Source organism: Malaya genurostris, chromosome 3, assembly GCF_030247185.1.
Source record: "Malaya genurostris strain Urasoe2022 chromosome 3, Malgen_1.1, whole genome shotgun sequence".
Lineage (NCBI taxonomy): Eukaryota > Metazoa > Arthropoda > Insecta > Diptera > Culicidae > Malaya > Malaya genurostris.
In genome coordinates, this window is record NC_080572.1 from 73391077 (window position 1) to 73408558 (window position 17482).

Below are 17482 nucleotides of genomic sequence, written 5' to 3' on the forward strand. Positions count from 1 at the left end.
CTTTTCCAATTTGATGGTTTTTATCAGTAGACGGTCAAACAAATCTATTTCGATTAATCTTTTAAGAATCGAAGAAAAATAATTTTGAAGAATACCACAGTTATATATAGGTATGATAGTATGATTGATATGAGAAAGGCATCATTACACCACTAGGTGGATTAAAACAGGTTTTTTATTTTTTATCGGGTACGGGTCGGGTACGGGTAATTTTTTTTTACTATTGATCGGGTACGGGTATTTTTTTTAAATTTCGGTTCGGGTATAAAAATTTCTATACCTGACCATCTCTAGTTCATAACCAACTCGAATGGAATGCAGAATGGAAATTGCACATTCGATCGGAATATTTCGAATCGATCGACGTACAGAATAGGGGTGAATACCTTCTTTGACGTACCTGTTTGGGCGGGATATGTCAATTACTGTGTGTTTGGCAGCTGTTTGTTTACGACACGAAACATTTGTCTGGCTACTTTTACCATGGAAAAAAATGGACAACGAGTTTGTTGAAATTTCTTGTTTCAAATGGAATTCCGGCTGCGGGATCATTAAAAATGTTGCAGAAGTATTTTGGGGATAACTACTGATAAAAACCTAGGACAGGACCAGACAACTGGCTTCTTTTTCCAGAAAAATATTTCTCTTCTTATTCCGGTTGCTCCCTGCTGTAAATAATAAATGCCTCGGGATCACTGTTGCCAGTAGAGATAATTATTCATTCTGAAAACTTTCTCCCCTTATAACATACAATTATTTATCATTTGAAAACACTTAGACAAATGTTATATCGCTCAAAAATATAGCTCTGGATTCATTTTGATCAGATGTTTGTTTTGAAGAAAACGTTTAGTTGAAACAGCTTAATAAATTTTTTCTAAAACACTCAATTTTGGGTAATTAATTTTTGCAGCTTTTTTAACTAAAGTATTCAACATATTCTATTTGAGAAAAAAAAAACATACAGAAGTATCCAAAGATTCGGTACTATTCTCAACCAACATAATCAATATTTTCGTCCATATCACACTTCGTGATTTCAGGCTTTCTCTTTGTATCATCCAGTGATTGTTAAATGTACTCGTATACTTTCCGCATTGACAGGACTTAAAAACAAATTGAATATAAATCCTATTGAAATTAATAATTTTGAAAAGATGACCCGAAAAATAAAATATCCAATATCAAGCAACATTGTTACCGACGATACTGACAACACTTTTTCTACCACCCTGCAGTAATATTGATTTCAACAACTTGTACTTGCTTATGTCAATTTCAACCAATCACGAGCTGGTCCGAAATTGGTCCTAAAAATGGATTAACAATTGTCAGGTCCTGTCCTAGATAAAAACTATCAATTGGAGAAAATTTGAGGACGATTTAGAAATTTTTACGGTTTTTCGCCCTTTTCAGAGATGATATAAAATTTTTAACACACTTTACCCTATATTTCCGGATCCGGACATCGATTTCGGATGAAATTGAGAGATTTCCGTATGGGACCACAGGACCTTTCATTTGAATCTAATGACTATCGATTTGACTAATTTTCAGACCAGTCGGATCCGTATGAAATTCAGGAAATCCGTATGGGCCCATGAGACCTTTCATTTGAATCTAAGTTTGTCAAAATCGGTTAAACTATCCCTGAGAAAAGTGAGTGAGATTATCTGACACATACACGCACACACACCTCCGGACCAATTTTTACTAGTCGGGTTTTAAAGTGATTGCATAGCCTTTCTATATGAGAAAGGCAAAACGTTGTCGAATTGTACTCAGATAACCGAAAAGTTACTCAGGTAACCTATTATTCATTAACAATGCTTATTTGCGGCTGCTTAGCATCCAAACATCTTAATATTGTTCAAATCGCAACAGGTAAACTTTCAGATGGCCAATATGAAGCAAACAGAGTTTAAGGTACATATAAACAGCTCTTGCACTATCTATATAAGTGCTTATTGACTACCTGAGTATTTACGAATTCAAACACATAAATTTTACAATTTGTGGCACCCATACATACAATTTTACTTGTGAATGTTAACATATGTAGCGGAACCAATAGAAATTTCATTGGTCAAGCGATCTTTGTAGATTAGTACAATATTACTAATTGGTCTACAATCAACAAATCGCGATGGAATCGGAGCCAGCATTTTCGCTTCAGCCCTAATAAACAATATGACAGCAAAATTAAAATGAAATATATCTAATACTCCAGCTATAGCGACACGAAAATTCGAAGCGAATGTACAATGTTTGTACAATGTAGATAGCAAATCGCACTCTGACTAATGGTTTAAAAGTATGAAATGAATTGTGGAACTGAGATTATTGAGGATTCCTTTTCCCTTTTTCCTTCGTTCAAATATACTCCACAAAAAATCGGCTAACAATTTGTTTCCGTAGTGTAGTTCGAAACTACTACGAGAAAATCAATAAATTTTGTTAAAGATACACTAAATAACAAAAAAAAATCACGCCTTGTATTTGCATTGGATCAAAAGATTCCTCTTGAAATATTAATTCTTAGGAGCAAAACAAAACCCTTTGTTATTATTTCTATTGTAAAGCAAGTACCTATTTAGTAAGCATTTGTGAAGTTTCGTGAGCATTTGTGAACCATTTTAACGTCACTTGAACTAACCAACCTTTGTTATTATTATAGAGCCTTCTTTGCGATAGGTTTTGAATTGAAACTTTATCGTTTATTTTTAAGTACATTGAAGTAAAGTAATTTTAGATAGATTTGAATTCTGGGGTAGAAATGTACTCTAAAGAACGTTTACGTATACAAAAAAGTCACGAGAGCGTTCTAGGGTTAAATAAGAAATTATCATATATATATCCAAGTGGAAACGGAGAAGGCAGATTCTTTAATTTACCTAGGACTATTCTCTTGCACGTAACGTGCAACACAAGCACGATTGTCATTGAATTTACGAACGATGTTATCTAAAGTGTTAATAGCTATAACTGAATACGAAAAAATCATCACATAGCATACACATTTGATGCGCGTTGTATTTTTTTTTTAAAGATGGCGACCAATTTGTGATTTTTATATCTGAAATTTTATTTTGACACTTTAAGTGATTAAACTAAAAACGTCCGGCTGGACGGAGCATTCTGAAATGGTTCTTTATCTTTTATATGGTGGCCCTTAAAAGGGCCGTTTGTATGACAGTATCGGCTTTGATAATTTAACCGCCGAAACCGTACAGAGTGCGTCCTTGGCGTTTCAGCGCATAGACGACATCCATCGCGGTAACGGTCTTTCGCTTGGCATGTTCAGTGTAGGTCACAGCATCCCGGATAACATTTTCTAGGAACACTTTCAGCACACCGCGGGTTTCTTCGTAGATCAAACCGGAGATACGCTTCACTCCTCCACGACGGGCGAGACGACGAATGGCTGGTTTGGTGATTCCCTGGATGTTATCACGGAGAACCTTTCGATGACGCTTGGCACCTCCTTTGCCGAGTCCTTTACCTCCTTTGCCGCGGCCAGTCATTCTCGTACAGTAAATTGATTAGTTGATGCTCTCAGAGTATAAATCGAAAACTGAGATGTGGATTGCCTACAAGCTAACGTTTTTATATGTTTTTCGTTGGTAGCAACCTCACTAATACTCATACATCTGCAATCTACACTTAGACATTTCATACACTCGTCCCCTTCTATATACTTTATGCAACAAACAGCAGATGTTAGAATATTGAAAAGGGCGCGAAATTTCAGGTATCAGTTTGCCTTCGTTTAGGGTATAAAAGGGATCAAGCTTGAAAAATATCGTTAGTTTGAATTTACACTTATCGCAAGGATAACAGAAAAAAATACTACAATGGCTCGTACCAAGCAGACCGCTCGTAAGTCCACCGGAGGAAAGGCTCCTCGTAAGCAGCTGGCTACGAAAGCCGCTCGCAAGAGTGCACCAGCCACCGGAGGCGTTAAGAAGCCACATCGTTACCGACCAGGAACCGTCGCTCTGCGTGAAATCCGTCGTTACCAAAAATCCACGGAATTGTTGATCCGAAAATTACCATTCCAGCGTTTGGTTCGTGAAATTGCTCAGGACTTCAAAACCGATCTGCGTTTCCAGAGCTCGGCCGTGATGGCCCTGCAGGAAGCCAGCGAGGCTTATTTGGTGGGTCTGTTCGAAGATACCAATCTGTGTGCCATCCACGCCAAGCGAGTGACCATCATGCCGAAGGATATTCAGTTGGCACGCCGCATCCGCGGAGAACGTGCTTAATTTTAACATTCAACTGACATCAAACATATCAACGGTCCTTTTCAGGACCACTGCATAGTTTAATGAGAGTTTTTGCTCGATATTTCCATTTTTAGTGTGATTGATAAAAATCAATGGAGTTTTGTTGATTTAGAAAGCCATTTCACATCAAAGCTGTCCATGATGTTGTCCGTATTGAAAAAGTGGCGGTAAGTTATCAACAAAGTTTAATTTTAGGAAGGAAGGAAGTGCAGTTGTTTTTGTTTGATATTTCATCTGCAAAACTGTTATGTTTACGCTACATATTTATGCGTTTCAAAAATAGTTTTGTTACTTTTGAAATAAGGTAATTTAATCATTCTGTTTCAACGGACTTCGCAATCGATTCTTAGCGTGCAGAACCATTGCATAGCTAGTCTTATTGGCATTGAAAATTCACCCTGGTCTACCTGAATATCGACTGGCTTCTAGGTCTAGCGCCCTATGCATTGAACCAACTCAACGTAGAAACTATTTTCAACCATGTTACTGAAAACGATTCGTAATAAATGACTTATGAATCTAGACGCGCATGCAATGTAGAGTAGAGTTTATGAATATTCGAGTTAATTCTTTCTGTGAGTAGATTGGTCGCCCTGAAAAGGGCGTTTTGTTCAGTTTGAGTGCCAATATGCTTTCATTTAGGCTTTCTTTTCGGTCTTCTTGGGGAGCAGCACGGCTTGGATGTTAGGTAGCACACCGCCCTGAGCAATCGTAACACCAGATAACAGCTTATTCAACTCCTCGTCGTTACGGATGGCCAGTTGCAGATGGCGCGGGATGATTCTTGTTTTCTTGTTATCGCGAGCAGCATTTCCTGCCAATTCCAGAACTTCAGCAGCGAGGTATTCCATCACAGCTGCCAGATAGACAGGGGCTCCTGCTCCGACGCGTTCGGCATAGTTTCCTTTCCTCAGCAGACGGTGAATTCGGCCCACAGGGAACTGAAGACCGGCACGATTTGAGCGGGACTTTGCCTTTCCCTTAACCTTACCTCCTTTACCGCGTCCAGACATGTTTTGTTAGATTTTCTATAACCGTTCTTTCACTTCCAACCGAAAATTGGTTCTGATGCTTGAAGCCCGGAAAGACCCTTCTTATATACCAATTTCAAAGTGCATTATTTACTACTGGGGTGAAATAGGGAGGGTGAAAATGAATAAGGGATGGGCATGTGTTAGTTTGGAATCAAGTATAAAAGACGTGGCAGATAGCGTTTCATCATCACTATATTTGAAGCATTTGAAAGTACAGTACAACAATCGAGATGGCACCGAAAGCTAGTGGAAAGGCCGTTAAGAAATCCGGCAAAGCTCAGAAGAACATTGTGAAGGGAGACAAGAAGAAGCGCAAGCAACGCCGTAAGGAAAGCTACGCTATCTACATCTACAAGGTGTTGAAGCAAGTTCACCCGGACACCGGAGTCTCGTCGAAAGCCATGAGCATCATGAACAGCTTCGTCAACGATATCTTCGAACGTATTGCTGCCGAAGCTTCTCGTCTGGCTCATTACAACAAACGTTCTACGATCACGTCTCGCGAGGTTCAGACAGCCGTTCGCCTGCTGCTGCCAGGAGAATTAGCGAAACATGCCGTTTCGGAGGGAACAAAGGCTGTCACCAAATATACCAGTTCCAAGTAAATTCTTCTGACCAATAACCTCTAACATCGGCCCTTTTCAGGGCCATCAATTTGTTACCAAAGAGTTGGACTGAATTACTTCATTACCGCTTACTACATTTCATTGTTTCGACATAATATTCATGTAGAATGGGGTGTGGCGGTCAGTGGACAGTCAGTGGGACGAGGCAGTGATTTGTTTTTAAAATTCACGGAGTTGCACTGTTCAACAAAATTTTAGTTTTCTCGGTGACGTAATTTCTTAGAAACATTATATTTAGGAAAAAAATCGCTCGCCGATCTAAGATTATCGTTCTTTATTATTTATAATCATTCGAGTTTGGGTTATATAACAAAAAGTCCATAAAGCGTTTCTAACAGTAAAAGTTGTGCTGAATACGATGATATAATCAGTTATGATATTTTTGATATTCTCAATATTACGATATTATTGAATGTTTGCGAAAAATAGTACACGTGGGGCGAGGCAGCCACACTACGCGCAATACGAATGACTAAACGCTTTAGTTTGTTGATTTGTGATCCTACAATCAACGGATCCCAATGGAATCTGAGTCAATATCACAGCATAGTTAAAGCCAAACAAACACACATAAAACTTTATTTTGATCTGGGCAAAAAAAGATGCCGAAAGCGAACGGCAAAGTGATATTTGACTGAAATTTCGGCAAAGATAGCTTTTTCCAAAATACTCGGATTATTATATCCGTAATTGCTTTCCAAAGGCGACGAACATCTCGGCAATTTATAGTCTTCTCGAAACCGAGAATCTCGGTGAATGCAAACTACTTATCAGATAAAAAATAACGAGAATTTAAATTCAGTTGTTTTAAAGTTTACCGAGATGATCTTGGCATCTTGGAAATAATGTGTATATAATACTCCTACCAGGCCCGTACCCAGGATTTCGTTTCGGGAGGGGCCCACAAATAAGAAATAATGCATCTAACTGATGATTCTTGTGTCTTAAGTAGTTTTTGTTTTTTTTTTTGAAGAGTGAGTGCAAGTAATTATAAATTTAAGTAAAGGCTATAGCAGGATAAGCATGTGAAATCTGCCCCCAAAGGGAATGTATATTGTTATACCACATTCGAAAGGTCATAGACTGGAAACAATTTTCTCAAAGTTTCAACCCTTTAACTGCCATATTGACGGAGCTAGGGTGGTTCTATTGATTTTAATTTTATTTGATTTTTGAAGAAATTGCTTCTCCGAAAAATTTGAAAAAAATCAGGCATGTTTAAGGCATTATGGGGATGCTTTACAATTTTTTTCAAAATTTTTGAAGATGTATTTCTTTTATTAAAAAATACTTGAAAATTTTGAAACATATTTTTTCCCTCTTCCAATTTTTGCACCACCCTGGATTATTTAGTGATAAATAAAGAATTTTTGGACATGTTAAAATGGTATGTTTTCATGTTTTTTTAAAATGTGCACGACCAAAATATTTAATTTTTTCTAAAAAATCAATAACAGTGGACCATGCGTTCCCATCAAATTCTGAGAGAAGGAAACGCATGGTGCTTTATCTTAGCAGTTTCTAGTAGTAGTCGACCATGCGTTCCCATAAAGTTCTCTTAAAACGGAAACGCATGGTGCTTTGTTCTAGTAGTTTATGATGCAACTCAAGCGCAGGGCTTAGAAATCAAAGTAACGACAAGAAGGAAATGAGTATCAACCTTTGCATAATACATACACGATCATACTTCGGGTACAACCTAGAAAGCTACAAAGCGAGAACTTACTGGTATGTGGTTTATATATGAATGGTAGTAATATATGAACGTTGCGAGTATCACACATATGCAGTTCGGTTACGGCAGTCAAGAACTAGAGCGAGTGACTGTATATAATTCGATGATTCGATAGTGTTTCATGAAATGGTCAAATCGTTTTGCACTGTTGGGTCTCGTACAACGCGGTTTTCTTTTTGCCAGCTCTGTACATTTCACTAAATACATAGCGAGTTGAAACAGCAGTGAATTTAATTTTTTCTTTTTTATATTGGTGTCAAACAAAAGTGGCCACTGATGAAGGTTGGAATCGATTTCTTAGAACTGTTTTTCCATAAATACGTTTATTTCTTAAGGCAATTTACATAAGTTGTTCTTCGCCGTAGCATCACTTTTACATAGAATTCTTATCCTAATATAATACTCATCAATTTGAGTTTAATAAAGCATATTCCTCTTATTTTTTAAATATCATATTATTTAAACCAAACGATGAACTGCTATAAATTTTAAAATAAGCTGAAATTTTCATACATTTTGTGGTTGATTTCATAACCCACTTGGAGTTTTTTTTTATCAGCACATCATTTTTAATAAAATTTTGCTATTGGATGAACTAACGGACGCAGTAGGAGTCAGAACTAAGACTCAAAAGGGTCAATTATTAAATTGAAACTTCAATTGTCTTTATGAAATGATTAAGAAGATTCATGTAAGAAAGGTCACGAAAAAATTTCTGAAAATTATTGACTGTATTTTTCATTTAAATAGGAAATGGGATAAAAATGTTATAAAAATACATTGCTGTTTCAATGCACACATTTTCTCTCTAATTCTTTTCGTTTATTCTATAGAATTATCATCGTCACTTGGTAGCTGTTCTGATTTAAGCATTTCTGACAATATTTTCACCGGTCTCACAATTCTGGATAAAAACCGAGCATAAGGAAAGGTAGTGAATAATGGCGGCCTCGTGTGAACAGCAACCAACAGTTCTATTGCCAATAACGCATTCACAGCAACGGCGCTGGATTCCCAAATATCCAGTCGAATTTGTAGTGTACTCGATATAGTACTTGTAAGCTTTTAAAAATGAGACTTATTACCGGCCCGAATAGCTTTTTTGTGATCTGTATGTCTCAATTGGGTCATCTCGTGATAAAGCTTTAAATCCAAAATTACTTGGCAGAACATCCTTTTCAAAAGCTTCTGTTCCAGAGCTACTATATTCCGATACTTGTTGCACTCGTTCCAATCCAAGGATTGATAATATTATCTTATTAGAACTTCCCGTTCGCAATTTGAACAAAAATACGAATAAATCTTTCTCATTTACACCAGCATATCACGAAGCTCAATGATATTTGACCATATTAAACCTGTTAAAACCTGGAAGCGTTCCTCTGAGAGTAAAAATAACTTACTGAGTTAATTATGTATTCTCAGATATTTTCTGGAAAATATGGAGCTTTCTACACAATATACCCAAAAATTAAAGAGATCGATTCAGCGAATCAAATTTTTTAATAGACATGGTCGATAAATGCTTGATTTGAAATTATGCAAAGGTTATAACTCAAAAATGAAAAATAACGCATCACTATTTTTTTATATCTGTTGTTTCAAATTTTAGAATAAATAAAAAAATATACAGCGCTCTCAGTCTACAAACCATGAAAACCATCATAAAGATATTCGATTGAAGTTTTCAAACACAAAACTCCAACTTTATCTTTATTATACATTTTTCCAGAAAACTGTACACATCCCTGGATAGCATATCTTTATGATAACTTTTGACACTGTAATGAAATTTTCATTCTTTCTTTCATTATTCTTTCTTTACATCCATCAGCAACACGTAAAAAACTGACACTCGCTCTAGTTCTTGACTACCATAACCGAATTTCATATGTGTGATACTCGCGACGTTCATGTATTACTACCATTCATATATGAACCTCATACCAGTAAGTTCTCGCTTTGTAGCTTTCTAGGTTGTACCCGAAGTATGATCGTGTATGTATTATGCAAAGGTTGATACTCATTTCCTTCTTTTCGTTACTTTGATTTCTAAGGCTTGCGCTTGAGTTGCATCATAAACTACTAGAACAAAGCACCATGCGTTTCCCTTTTAAGAGAACTTTATGGGAACGCATGGTCGACTACTACTAGAAACTGCTAAGATAAAGCACCATGCGTTTCCTTCTCTTAGAATTCGATGGGGACGCATGGTCGACTGTTATTAATTTTTTAGAAAAAATCAAATATTTTGGTCGTCCACATTTTTAAAAAATATGGAAACATACTACTTTAACAAGTCCAAAAATTCTTTATTTATCACTAAAAAATCCAGGGTGGTGCAAAAATTGGAAGAGGGAAAAAATATGTTTCAAAAATTTCTAGTAATTTTTAATAAAAGAAATACATCTTCAAAAATTTTGAAAAAATTGTAAAGCATCCCCATAATGCCTTAAACATGCCTGATTTTTTTCAAATTTTTCGGAGAAGCAGTTTCTTCAAAAATCAAATAAAATAAAAATCAATAGAACCACCCTAGTTCCGTCAATATGGCAGTTAAAGGGTTGAAACTTTGAGAAAATAGTTTACAGTCTATGACCTTTCGAATGTGGTATAACAATATGAATTCCCGTTGGGGGCAGATTTTACATGCTTATTCTGCTATAGCCTTTATACTCACATATTTTGGATTGCACAATGAGGGATTGAAGCAAGAAGTTATATGTATCAAAGGGAAGAGATCGATTTTTTACATTTCTTTTATCATATAGTCCCATAGTTCGGCTTCGACTTCTGGTTCAGGAAAAACTGAGTGATGAGTATTAAAACCTTCAATTTTAAAGGTGTATTTTTGAAACTATTCAAGCTCTTCTAGTTTGTAAAATTTGTTGATTGTTTGTCGAACAGATGATCGAGCAGATTTAAATAAATTTATATTCAAATGAAGTGCTTTATAACCCCACATGATCCTATTTAATTTCATCGAGTCATCTTCCGTGTCTGGATCAGAGATGTCAGACCTGCAGATTTGTTTGTAAATCAACAGATTTATAAAATAAGCTGCAGACATGTTTCAGTTGCAGACTTTTTTGAAGACTTGAAAATCACGTTTTTTGTAGACGTTTGTAAAAATTTACAGACTTTTGAAATCGCCGCGGTCTGTTTTGTTCACTATACCAATTCCTTACATCATTCTTTGAAGAAAACTTGGAGTTCAGACAGTACGGACTTCTTCAGCCCTGCATGAATATATTCAAAATTTTTACTTTGTATTTCTGTTCTGGTTATACAGGGTGATAAGTATAAAAATTTAAATTCGTCATTGGGAGTGACGATGCTACAACAGAAAAATCTTCTTAGTAGTAGTCAAAAACTCCAAAATGGAACTCACATAAATTTCTCAGAGATGACTAGGACGATTTGCACAAATGTAAGAATGGATGGTCTTATGGATTCATAGACTTGTATGCTATTTTAACCCAATCCGGCTTGCGGTTTCGGGACAGGTCCGGAAGAAGCGGTCAGAACTCCAAAATGAAGCTCACACTCTGCTCTGTGCCTTGTCTCGAAAAACCAATCGCTATAACAATGCACACTTATACTTGCTGTCGAAGGTGTTTTTCTTTGTTCGAGGTAGTCCACGAAAAGTATACCGAGACAAACCCAAAGAACCGACCTCATAACCATTTCGCCTAATTTAGCCTACCTAGGTCGCTTCGGAGCACTCGTGCCGAATTCCAGCGGCAGGACATCTTTTTCATTCTCAGAATCTTGCTAAAAGTATGATAATTTTGCTCAGTACTAATCCTCATGGCACTTTTTGGTCATCCTGTACCATTTCCTTTAATTTTGACATTGATTGAAATCACTGTGAAAACCGATTTTTGTGCTTCGAAAAAATTTCGATTGGGTTATCTGAAACTGGCTGGTAATATCTTCTAATTAACAGATCATGTTAGTTGATGAGTCATTTCTGTTCTTGATTCTGGAAATAGTGGGTATGGTGGCCGGTACCCAGGAGGAGCCCAAAGATAAAAAGTAATGTTACTGAAGATTGCTTATGTACCTGATTTTCGGTGTGCTTTTTACGGGTTTTTTTAACAGACGCTATAAACTTTTCCACTGGATCTGTTTACTGTCTTATTTTTTTTGTAACACATGTCTGAGATCTTCTAAATAATTATATATCTGTTTTCGATTTCGGGAGGGGCCAGGGCCCCTCGGGCCCCCCCTCTGGGTACGTGACTGACTCCTACTATAGCAACAAGAAAATGTAATTTTTTTATTCTTTGAGCCAATTCTTTGCTACCTCGAACCGAGGTAGCAGATCTCACTCTAACCTAAAGTTTTCGGGAAATAGATTAATTGTGGAGTTGAAACGGTAACGGTTACCCTATGCTAATAATTCGTTTTCGCCTTTCTCGTTTAGAAAGGTTATGCAATTACTTGAAAAACCGACTAGCAAAAATTGTCGTATACCATTCGACTCAGTTCATCGAGACGAACAATGTAAATGGCTGAACCAATTTTGACAAACTTAGATTCAAATGAAAGCTCTTATGGTCCCATACGGAATTCCTGAATTTCATCCGGATCCGACTTCCGGTTCCGAAGTTATAGGCTAAAGTGTTTTATATATTGTACAGTCACTTACGTACGTCACTTAAACCGGCGAAACAAAACACGTAAAAAAATTCTAAACTTATCATCTGGATTCGACTTTCGGTTCAGAAGTTATAGAGTAAAGTGTGTTAAATATTGTACACCGTCACTTAAACAGGCAAAACAAAAACCGTAAAAAATGTTGTAAACTGGACTCAAAACTGTTATTCCCAATCTTAGGGTCAAATGAAAGGTCTTATGCTCCTACCAAAAATTTCGGATACAACAAAATGTCAAATCGTCGTTTAGAGTACAATGGCAAAATTGTAAAAAATCTTCAAAATTTGAATAAAAACTAGTAGAGTTTGTACGTCGTGTTAGTTGGTGGTCGTACGAATCGGCTTCGATTATATTGGTTCTCGGGTTCCGGTGCCTTAAGTGCATATAATAGTGAGCCCACTTCGTTTTCTTAAGAATGACCTTGTGACCTGTTATTCTTTGGTCACAATATAATTCCTTTGGTCACTGAGTCCAGCTTGTATATATTTTTTGAATATTGTATATTTTTGGTTCTTTTCATTGTCAGTAAATGCTTAACACAACTTGTCACGCTAAACTGTGGAAAAACCTCAATACAGTTATGGGTCGAGTAAGGGAAACAGAAAAAATCAAACTAGTTGCAGATGGAATCCATACGACAAATGACCAGGAAGTATGTGAAGCCTTTAACAAATACTTCTCAAGCATTGGCAGTACTCTAGCGACCAGTATTCCGAACACTATTATCGACCCCGTTAGCAATATACTTTGTAATTCGAACTCCATATTTCTGAAGCCAGCTACAGTGAACGAAATTATTCCTTTAATAAATGAGTTAAATAGCAAAAAAGCTACTGGTCCTGATAATATATCGGTGAAAGCTTTGAAGAGCAATCCTACTTCATTCGCTTCAATTTTATCTCAAGCTTTCAACAAAATCCTGATTAACGGAATTTATCCTGGATGTCTCAAAGTTGCCAGAGTTGTTCCAATATTTAAGTCGGGGAATCCTCACGATCCATGCAACTACCGTCCAATTTCAACTCTATCAGTGTTCAACAAAATTTTAGAGAAACTTCTTATTACCAGGCTGATTGATTTCTTCAATTCCAATAACATCCTGTACAACTTTCAATATGGGGTTCGACATGGTTGCAATACTACAACTGCAATAGTTGAGCTCATGGATAGTATCATTAAGGAGATCGACTCTAAACAGATTGTTGAGTCGTTGTTCTTGGATCTAAGGAAAGCTTTCGATACACTTTACCACAAAATTCTCCTGCGGAAACTGGATCGGTACGGAATCAGAGGAATTGCCAACGACATCTTTCGCAGTTACCTTTCAAATAGAACACAGTTTGTAAATATAGGGTATGCGAAAAGCTCAAGACGCCAAATCGACGTAGGTGTTCCACAAAGCAGCAATATTGGGCCTCTCTTGTTCTTGGTATATATCAATGATATTGGTAACCTAACACTGATTTCGATTCCGAGATTGTTTGCTGACGACACTGCGCTTTTTTATCCATGCAAAGACACACCAACTTTAGTGACATGCATAGAAAACGACTTACGTATCCTAATGGGCTACTTTAACTCTATTTTACTGTCTTTGAACATAGCGAAAACCAAATACATGGTATTCCATTCACCTAGGAAAAAACTGACGCATCACACGAACCCATGCATTGGTCAAACATTTATAGAGAAAGTTGATAGTTTCAAATACTTAGGAATTCATCTAGATTCAACACTATCTTGGGATAGTCACATAAAAGTGATTGAAAGCAAACTATCTTCACTTGCTGGTGCTCTCAGGAAAGTTCGCAATTTTGTTCCTAGGAAAGCATTGATCAGCTTTTACTTTGCATGTATCCACTCTCATATACAATACTTATTGATTATATGGGGTTATGCCTCGAAATCCAAGCTGAAAAGAATTCAAGTACTGCAAAATCGCTGCCTAAAAACTATATACAACCTCCCATATCTTCATCCAACATTGCAACTTTATTCCGATTCTTCACACTGTATCTTACCTCTCCTGGCACTTCGTGATATGCAGGCTATCTTGTTTGTGCACAAAGTTCTCCATCAACCACATGCTCATCACAACATCTCATTACCCGTTGGTACCCAGCAGCGGTATACAAGACAGGCCAACTCATTATTTCGAGTAAGAGCTTATTCGAATTTGGGTCAAACTCGTATGACATATTACGGTCCATCGATATATAATAGTCTTCCTGATGAGCTCAAACAAACCTTCAATCCGGTCGAAAAGCGCTACCTAAAGACAAAGATCTTTGTCCTGAGATTAAAGCGCTACCTAAAGACAAAGATAGCTAACTATATACTGTAATCGTATCAACCGTGTTTTTGTGTTTGTACAGTTCATTCACTCACTCATTCATACACTGATTCACTCAATAATTACTTCCCTCACTCATAAACTCTTTTATTCATTCATTCATTCATTGATTAATTCATTTATTAATTCGTAACATCATGTACCTATTCATTCATACATTTATCAACTTATAAATTCGAGTCTTCGTTCAAATGTTGCAATCTTAAAAGTAGAGGTGGTTTTTGTGCCCTTTTGAGGTAGTGCTGGTACCACAGTCTACTCAAGAGGGGTTTTTTTTTCCTGTTCAAGTGTTGAAATGAATAGATTACTGTTAGTTAATTAGTTAATAAATAACTACTGTTATTTTTTGTAAGCTTTGAAATATTAGTAAGAGCCCCTTAAAAGGAATTCTACATTCCACTGGGAGCTCTAGCATAGTGTAAATAGTTAAATGTCTCTTCGCTAGTATATAACGTTAGTAGTAATGACCTCAGCTTGTCATCATTGCGGTTTTTTCCTTTTTTTTGCTATAGTTTTTTCTTTTCCAAGCTGAGGTATGTATGTGTCCGTGACCAGGGAGCTCCAATTGTGAGCTTTTTGGTGCGGGGGAGTGCGGAGGGCTATTAAAAAAATATATATATCTAAGTAGAATTTAAACGTCAATCGCTTTTCTACTCCGTGTTTACACGTTTGAGTCACGTTTAAGTTCTACTTAATAGCAAAGGTTGGTGTCAAAAATAGGGTATTGTTTAATTATTTATTCTATTTATTTATTTATTTATTTATTTATATTCATCAATTTATATATATCTTTGTTATTGTTCAATTCATATATCAAATCATATCGCATATTAAATAAGATTTTAAAAAAGGAAACAAGTATAGCAGGTACACATATTAATCAAGACACCAACCAGAAAACGATAATACATTGTAACCGTCATCTGTCTACACACTGTCATCGTCGTCATCATCGTCATCATCGCAGCATAAAATGCGGGGTGGCATGCTTTGAAGGCGGCGATGGGATTGGGATGGAAAACGGACAGCAATCCGATAAAACCACGGGAAAACCCTTGAGTGGGAGCTAGTATTTTGTTGACTCGGGAGAGTATTGGTTGCAGCAGCGTGTCACCCACTAAAAAGTGACAATCAGTTTCGTTCCGTTGTTTGAATTCAGGTCTAAGTGGATCCAAAGGGATCAGCATTTAGTACCGAAGGTATCCCACGAACGTATATTTCGGGACAAGTGCAATAGACCGGTTAAGTTTGCCGGTTAAGTCCGTTTGCTGTTAGCCGTGTGTGCCTTTGCGGTGAAACGAAGAAAATAGTTCACGCAGTACCACTCCCCGGGTATTTACCTCGGAACGAAGATCTCCGCTACAGACAGGCCGAGTTGCTCCTTCATCTGAAGACGAGTTGCTGTCCCACCGCCCCGGCGCCAGTGCCGTCCCGCCCGTCGTCGCCCGCCGAGATCATCTAGTCGACCAACGATCATCACGGCCGCAACGGAGTGTCGAGGAGAAGTTACCAGACAATAAACTTGCGCAAGTAGTAAAAAGTTTAATATTCTATTGTTTTTTTATAACAAAATATAGTGCCTAAGATTAAAATTGTGCGGTCTTTTTATATACAAGCTGTGTCGTCCATTTTGTTTTTTTTTATGTAACTTGTTTCCCCCGCAAACGATTCGCTCAGTGACCACAGGTCTAAAGAAAAGTCCGCCCTAAAAATAGTGAAGTGAAGATTCTTCAGGAGACCCAAAAGTTAAACGACCCTGAACTGGTGGTTCGCGGTAAAAAGTTGCCACCAGTAGAGTGTATACAAAACAATACGTAACAACCTACGCGAGCAAAGGACTGTTTCATTCTGTATGTTATACTAGTTAATGCACAAACAATCGCTTGCTTTCTTTCAAAAATCGACGAGAAATTTTTTGAATAGAATACCACAATATTATATATGAGAAAGGCATCATTACACCACTAGGTGGATTAAAACAGGTTTTTTAATAGTTCGAACCTATTAAGAGAAATTCCATTATTTATTTTGAAGGTAAGCTTCACATTAACAACAGAATCCACGCCTTGTATTTTTGCTTCGAGTCAAAGTATTTCTATTGAAATACTGTTTCTACGAGGCGAAACAAAATTCTCTATTATCAAATCTATTCTAAAGCGAGTGTTTGTTGAGCATTTGTTCAGTGCACAAAAAAAAACATTTTTTTATAACTTGACCAAATCGTTTCGCTAGAATATTATTTATCGGCTTTTGATGGACATACTGAATTATAGTTAAAACATTCAAATCAATCGTGTTAAACTGCTCAAATCATCAAATTCAGTCCAAATCACCAATTAATTGAGTTTTTTAGACTCACTCTCTGACTAAATTCGTTTCAAATTATTTCACCAACCATATACAAACTTTTTTATCTATCTAAATATTTCTTGAGCTTCATTAACGTAAACTCATAACAAATGAGATATTTAGTTATTTTAAACGAGAAATGATCAATATTTTTTATGTAAAACCGGTGAAAATATGATTTCTCGTGTAGAGAGATTTAGTAGATCCGAACAGTTAAGTAATTAGTCTACCAATCTAGGACTATTATTGATTTCGAGACAAAAGTATTACTTGCACATTACCATAGTTATAACAAGGTTTCAGGCACGATTTTCAAACGATGTTATTGAAAGTGTTAATAGCTATAACCGAATATAAAAAATCATTACATAGCATACACGTTCGATGCGCGTTGTATTTTTTTTCAAAGATGGCGACCTATTTGTGATTTTTGTACC

General features: G+C 36.6%; 4 protein-coding genes across 4 annotated transcripts; 2 read left to right on the forward strand and 2 right to left on the reverse strand.

Annotated features, from left to right (window-relative positions):
* Positions 1 to 3162: 3162 nt before the first annotated feature.
* On the reverse strand, positions 3163 to 3524 carry LOC131439565 (histone H4). Its single transcript, XM_058610721.1, has one exon. The coding sequence runs from the start codon at positions 3522 to 3524 to the stop codon at positions 3213 to 3215; it is 312 nt and encodes a 103-aa protein (XP_058466704.1). The 3' UTR covers positions 3163 to 3212.
* Positions 3525 to 3810: 286 nt separating this feature from the next.
* On the forward strand, positions 3811 to 4265 carry LOC131439561 (histone H3). Its single transcript, XM_058610717.1, has one exon. It carries the CDS (start codon positions 3855 to 3857, stop codon positions 4263 to 4265), a length of 411 nt encoding a protein of 136 aa, XP_058466700.1. The 5' UTR covers positions 3811 to 3854.
* Positions 4266 to 4924: 659 nt separating this feature from the next.
* LOC131439562 (histone H2A) lies at positions 4925 to 5299 on the reverse strand. Its single transcript, XM_058610718.1, has one exon. The coding sequence runs from the start codon at positions 5297 to 5299 to the stop codon at positions 4925 to 4927; it is 375 nt and encodes a 124-aa protein (XP_058466701.1).
* Positions 5300 to 5527: 228 nt separating this feature from the next.
* LOC131439563 (histone H2B-like) lies at positions 5528 to 5925 on the forward strand. The gene has a single exon (XM_058610719.1). The coding sequence runs from the start codon at positions 5551 to 5553 to the stop codon at positions 5923 to 5925; it is 375 nt and encodes a 124-aa protein (XP_058466702.1). The 5' UTR covers positions 5528 to 5550.
* Positions 5926 to 17482: the final 11557 nt, after the last annotated feature.

Coding starts and splice junctions, on each gene's coding strand:
- LOC131439565 (XM_058610721.1), bottom strand. CDS start 3,524: ATGACTGGCCGCGGCAAAGGAGGTAAAGGACTCGGCAAAGGAGGTGCC.
- LOC131439561 (XM_058610717.1), top strand. CDS start 3,855: ATGGCTCGTACCAAGCAGACCGCTCGTAAGTCCACCGGAGGAAAGGCT.
- LOC131439562 (XM_058610718.1), bottom strand. CDS start 5,299: ATGTCTGGACGCGGTAAAGGAGGTAAGGTTAAGGGAAAGGCAAAGTCC.
- LOC131439563 (XM_058610719.1), top strand. CDS start 5,551: ATGGCACCGAAAGCTAGTGGAAAGGCCGTTAAGAAATCCGGCAAAGCT.